The sequence below is a fragment of the Gymnoscopelus microlampas genome (genome assembly GCF_963454915.1).
Source record: "Gymnoscopelus microlampas genome assembly, chromosome: 15".
Classification (NCBI taxonomy): Eukaryota; Metazoa; Chordata; class Actinopteri; order Myctophiformes; family Myctophidae; genus Gymnoscopelus; species Gymnoscopelus microlampas.
The window spans coordinates 7,214,112-7,220,111 of NC_139952.1; the positions used below are offsets into that span (position 1 = coordinate 7,214,112).

Here is a 6,000-nt window from a genome sequence, read left to right on the forward strand (position 1 = left end):
GGTATAGAGCCCTGAGGGGCGGAGTAAACGACACTTAAACCACACCATATGGGGTTTAAGTGTTAAGTGGTTAATTCACAATATATCTTTGTACGTTTGGGTCCCATGTAATGTTTGATATGTAGCAGAGTGAAAGTCATTATGCTTTAAAAATAAAATAAAAACTATACTCAAACATGGATTCAGTTACTGTCCACCACTGCTCACCTGCTTCTTGGGCACCGTGAACGGGACGCCCTTCTCCTCCGAACCAGTGGAGGCCTGCTGGTTCTGGTTGCGAGCCAACCTCGCGTGCAGCTGTCCCAGGCGCCCGTACTTCCCCAGGATGATCTCAGCGTAGCTTTTGGCACTTGTTGTCGTGTTGGGGGGGCTGTCCCCCGACTGCTCGGTGCTCTCGGAGCGGGAGAAGTAACCGGACTCCGTGCTCCCCCTGCTCCCCAGGAGCAACGACGAGCTCTTTTCGTCCGAAGAGCCCAGAGGACCCTGTTTGCCCCGGCTCAAGCGCATGGCCAGTCTCTTTTTCACGGCGTAGGAGGAGGAGTCGTCCGTGGCCACCGAGGGACCTTTAGGCGCGTCCGTGTCGTGGCTCCTGTCCGAGGCGACGCTGCCCTGTTTCTCCATGAGGCCGGCTGCCGACGAGAGCTGTTTGCTTTCGTCCTCTGACTCGGTGACCGTCTCGTCTAAAGATCGGGGCTCTCCCAGCGCCAGGCCGGCCTTCACCCTGTGGGGTAGGGGTTATTGGTTACCATCATAAATATTTTGTTGACGATTAATTGTCATACGAATAATTGCGATTAGCGATTTGATTGTGTTTTTAGGCAGTGAACGTTGGAACATAAATCAATAAGTCTGGGCCTAGGCGGCTGGTGTAGCGGTCCAGGCACCTAGGCCACAATGTAGCCTGACAGCGTTTTGCATGTCCCGTTCCTGACGAACTTTGCTGCATGACTCTCTCCCTGTTTCCTGTCTGTCTCTAGTGTGCAACTATAAATAAAGCCAAAAAGCCCCAAAAAATATAAAAAAAATGTATACAAAAGTACATTTCTGTTTGGCTTTTATGCTTCGTAAACTAGAAACTGCACATGGCTGACAAATATAGCAATATACAAAGAAATTACTGACAATTGGAATAATACAAATAAATAATACTATGGCCTAATTTGGCCTTTCAGAAAATGTAGATTTTTCCCCCGAAATATATGATCTACAAGCTCACAACACGTCACATTGCCAAATGCGTGGACGATCATGCAAGAATAATTGCGATTATCTTCAATAATTGTGATCGCACCATTTACGTAATAATCGTGACCGGCCCACTGTACCTGTGGGTGTGCGACTTGCGGTGCTTGTACAGGTTGCTCTTGGTCTTGAACGAGAAGCCGCAGGGGGCGCAGGGATAGGGACGCTCCCCGGTGTGGGAGCGGATGTGTTTCTGCAGGACGCTGGGCTTGGCGCAGGCGCGGCCGCAGTACGTGCACACATATTTGCCGGGCCTCTGAGGCTTGCGCTCCCGCTTCTGTTTCGGGGTGCCGCCGCCCTCCTGGGGCTCGGGCTCCTGCTTGGACTGGGCGGGACCGGACGTAGAGGCCGCCGACTCTGCCGCCGACTCTGCCGCCGACCCGGGGACTCGATCGCTCGACTTTGCGGCGGTCGCGGCGCCGCCGTGCTTGACCTCCGGCGGCGCGTCGGAATCGACACTCTGCCTCTGGTGGCGGAGGCGCTTGCGTTCGGCATGCTGCCTCCGGCCGGGCGGTTTGGGTTGCTGCGGTGTTTCGTGGGGCGCTTGATGCGGCTGATGGTGTTTTTGCTGGGAGGAAGGGGACGTCGGCTGGGGGTCCGTGAGGTGAGGAGGAGACTCTGCTGGGCGAGGGTGGTGTTGAGCTCCGGTCTGCTCCCCGGGCGCCAGGTGACCATGCAAGGCCTCCATAAAATGGAAGGACAGCCTCAGGTAGACACCTGGAATTAGGGTGCAACAAAAAGGATCAATAATCGATCATTTCATAAAATAATTAATAATCTATCCCTGTTTTGGGCATTATAGGCAAAAAGCAACAAAAAAAAAGAAAAAAATCTAGGAGATCTAAGCATAGATCTGGAATTATTATTTTTTGTCAAATAGTACAGAACAACAATGAAAGAACGCAGTTGCGATTTTCAGTCATTTTGCGAGACGCTGTTGCGAGACAAATTATAAACCATATATATAAAAACTGCATTACAAAAACATGCTTCTCGATCATTCGATTAATTGAAAAAGCAATCGATAGAATAATCGCTATGAAAATAATGAATAGTTGCAGACCTACCTGGGAATCTTCTGCCTGTCTCATTAAATGAGAAACGGGTTCAACCCAGACTTAATCTTCTCCGATTATTATACGCTCTTCAGATAGTTCTGGGTTCATGTTTTTCTCTTGCATTATTCAAAGTGTTCTCGCTTGACACCGTGAGTGACGTCATCAAAAGGTCCCAGGGGGTGTGAGTGACATCATCAAAAGGGGACCCGGGGGGGTTGTGAGTGACATCGTCAAACATGGACCATGGATGTGAGTGACATCATCAAACAGGGACCGGCGGTGTGAAAGAAGGCATCTGTGATTTGGCACGTAGCAACGAGAGAGTCCTTTTCTCCTGTCCCGCCCTGAAACATCCCATCATGCACCAGCCCTACGACAGTCCTGCTGCCGCACTCCGGAGGAACGTCTGGCTCTTCTGTCACCATGAAAACCTGGAAGAAGAGACAACACTCAGATGAAATGTTCAACTATGACGAGCTTGCAACGTCTAGATCAGGGGTGGGCAACTTTGATGATGGAGAGGGCCACTATATTTCCACTCTCACTCCAGAGGGCCACATTGCATATAGTGTTGGGCGTACACCCCTTATCTCTGTATTTTAACTTTTTTCGTAAATTAATGCCATACTTCACACAAAAGTAGCAAAAATAGCCGATCTACAAGCTCAAAAAGCGCATCGCAGCACGACGTGTTTTGAGCTTGTAGATCTGCTATTTTTGCTATTTTTTAATTTGGAATCCTGAAAAGTAATTCATTTTTATTGTTTATTGTTATTTTTATTTAAGTGAGTGTGTTTTGGGCTAATTTCTGTGGCTCTCGAACTTGGAAAACAAATATTTAGACGTCCTGTCTGCACTTTTCCTGTTGCAGATCCCTGCACTGACACTTAAGCATAGTTCTGCACTAGGACAGAAACTGTATAAAATCTAATCTCACACACTCAATGCTGACACCTGTGTTGTTTACACCGACAACGATGGTGGACAAAAGAGCCACGCCCCCAAATACCCATATGTGTGTCTCAAAGAATAACAGTGCATGTCGTACGGAAATGTTTCATTACTCAAAACAATAACAGAGAGGCGCAATTTTTCATCTCAGCAGTGGAACTTATTATTAGAGTCTTTGTTGCAGAATGTCCACCAGCCTCACTTGTCCTCCACTCAACTCTCCTCATTTCTGCACGTTTGAGCAAACAACTGTTCCCGTCTGCGAGTGCATGTGTATGGAAACATCAGTGTTTTCCTCATTTGGAAAGGAATTACATCATCCTGCAGAAACACAGTGCAACAAATAAATCGTTTCATGATGAGATGAGCCAGTGTGTACTTCTCCATGCTCACACTGTCGTTTGTCTGCTGTCACAAGAGCCACTGAAAGTTCATTAACCACACATGAACCCTAGCGCATATGTATGTATGTATGTATGTATGTATATATATATATATATATATATATATATATATATATATATGTATGTATGTATGTATGTATGTATGTATGTATGTATGTATGTATGTATGTATGTATGTATGTATGTATGTATGTATGTATGTATGTATGCATGCATGCATGTATGCATGCATGCATGCATGCATGTATGTATGTATGTATGTATGTATGTATGTATGTATGTATGTATGTATGTATGTATGTGTATTCATGCAGTGGTTTAACGTAACTAAGTACATTTACTCAAGTACTGTACTTAAGTACAATGTTTTGGTATTTTTACTTTACTGGAGTATTTCCAATGTTCAGTACTTTTACTTCTACTCCACTACATCTCAGAGGCAAAAAATGTTCTTTTACTCCACTACAATTATTTGAAAACTTTAGTTACTAGTTACTTTGTAGATATAAATTATGATATTATAAAACATACATTAACCACTTTAGCCCTATTTTATAAATAGGCTATTTGAAAATAGCCGATCTACAAGCTCGTAGATCGGCTATTTTCAAACATTTTAGTACTTTTACTTTTAGTACTTTAAGTACCTTTTGATGCCAATACTTGTGTACTTTTAGTCAAGTAAAGTTTGAATTCCGGACTTTTACTTGTAAGAGTATTTCTATGTATGTATGAATGAATGTGTGTATGAATGTGTGTATGTATGTATGTGTGTGTGTGTGTGTGTGTGTGTGTGTGTGTGTGTGTGTGTGTGTGTGTGTGTGTGTGTGTGTGTGTGTGTGTGTGTGTGTGTGTGTGTGTGTGTGTGTGTGTGTGTGTGTGTGTGTGTGTGTGTGTATGTTTGTATGTATGTATGTATGTATGTATGTATGTAGGTATGTATGTAGGTATGTATGTATGTATACCCACTGCGACTGGGAGGAGAGAAACAATCACACCTCAGTGTTTTGTGTGCCAACATGTTGTAGCGGTAAACAAGACATCCCACCCACGCGCCCATGCACCTGCTGCTCTCTGGACCACACTCCATGCACATACGGGTCCATTTGGTTCCATCTGTACACTCTCAGAGTCACAGATCCGCAAAGGTCCACTTGGTTCCATTGTGTACTCTCTCAGAGTTAAATGAACACTGAGAATTGTACAGTGTTCTATTGGAAGGTGGAAAGGCTACTGGTAAAATTCCAATTTCTGATAAAAGGATGCTAACTGATTTAAAACTGCAATTCTGAAGTTAATTGTGTCCTGCCCGGGATTCGAACCGGGGGTTTCCGCACGCGTGGGAGACCAAATATCTACCACTCAGCCGAGAGGTAATCCAAGCTTGACCGGGGGACATTTGGGGGATTCTGAGCTCCAGGCAGTACTGCTTGTCAACCTGTAGGTGTCCTCCCAGACACCAGGGTCGAAATGTCTCAATGTAAGAAGAGTGTAGAGACCACCTCCAACCACTGCAGAGGTGATAGTATCAAAGGACCACTTCACCCATTTCAACCTCAATCTTCATATAGCCTTTTCATAAGATGGTGATGTTCTGTCTACTCCATGGCCTCTGTTTCAGCATGCTAACTTTCCAGGAAGAGAAAGGCTGTAGTTTCTATTAGCTTGGAATCCCCGTCGATGATGTCACAGGAGTGAGTTGACGAAAATGTTCCCATCTTATAGTGAGCGTTTAGTGAGGAACAATTACATGAAGATAAGATTGCAAATGGCTGTAGTGCTCCTTTAAAATTTGTCCCGGATTCCAGCTATAATTTAACTCTCAGAGTATATGAATGTAATCAAATTGTACCCTCTGTCTGAGTTACAAATGGTTGAACCCATTAATACCGGCAACACGTCTCTGTCATTAGATTTATTTGGGCTATTCAAAAATAGCAGATATACAAGCTCATGAGCTTGTTGATCTGTTATTTTTTGGAATTTGAATATATATATATTTTTAAAGCGAACATTTGTAACTCAAATCAAATCTTTGCTTCTGGGGATTCAACAAATGTCTTCTAAATCCCAACAGTTTTTTGAAAAAAAAATATGTTGCTATAATATCAGTGGTTCTCAAAAATTACATGTATTTGGCCATCTCAAAATACTCTGTTCCAGGGACCCCCCAGATGTTGTAACAGAGTAAAAAAAACGCTTTGAAAAATAAATATTCAAAGATTTTCATGATTTAAAAAAAATAGCAGATCTACAAGCTCATGAGCTTGCTATGAGCTTGTAGATCTGCTATTTTTGAATAGCCAAAGACATCTTAAAATGACACCGATGCGTTCCCTTCCTGG

The 6,000-nt window shown here is 44.0% G+C and overlaps 2 protein-coding genes across 2 annotated transcripts in view; both read right to left on the reverse strand.

The window, feature by feature from the left end:
* Positions 1-4,819, reverse strand: part of hivep3a (HIVEP zinc finger 3a) — a gene marked incomplete at both ends in the record, with an annotated part of 31,979 nt that extends 27,160 nt beyond the window's left edge. The window contains 4 exons of the mRNA XM_084080304.1: positions 208-721; positions 1,326-1,959; positions 2,569-2,731; positions 4,778-4,819. Coding sequence (XP_083936430.1) covers positions 208-721; positions 1,326-1,959; positions 2,569-2,731; positions 4,778-4,819 — 1,353 coding nt within the window. The remainder of the gene's footprint in view (positions 1-207; positions 722-1,325; positions 1,960-2,568; positions 2,732-4,777) is intronic.
* phactr4a (phosphatase and actin regulator 4a) overlaps positions 1-6,000 on the reverse strand; it is a 369,306-nt gene that overhangs the window by 201,511 nt on the left and 161,795 nt on the right. The gene's annotated exons all lie outside the window — the stretch shown is intronic.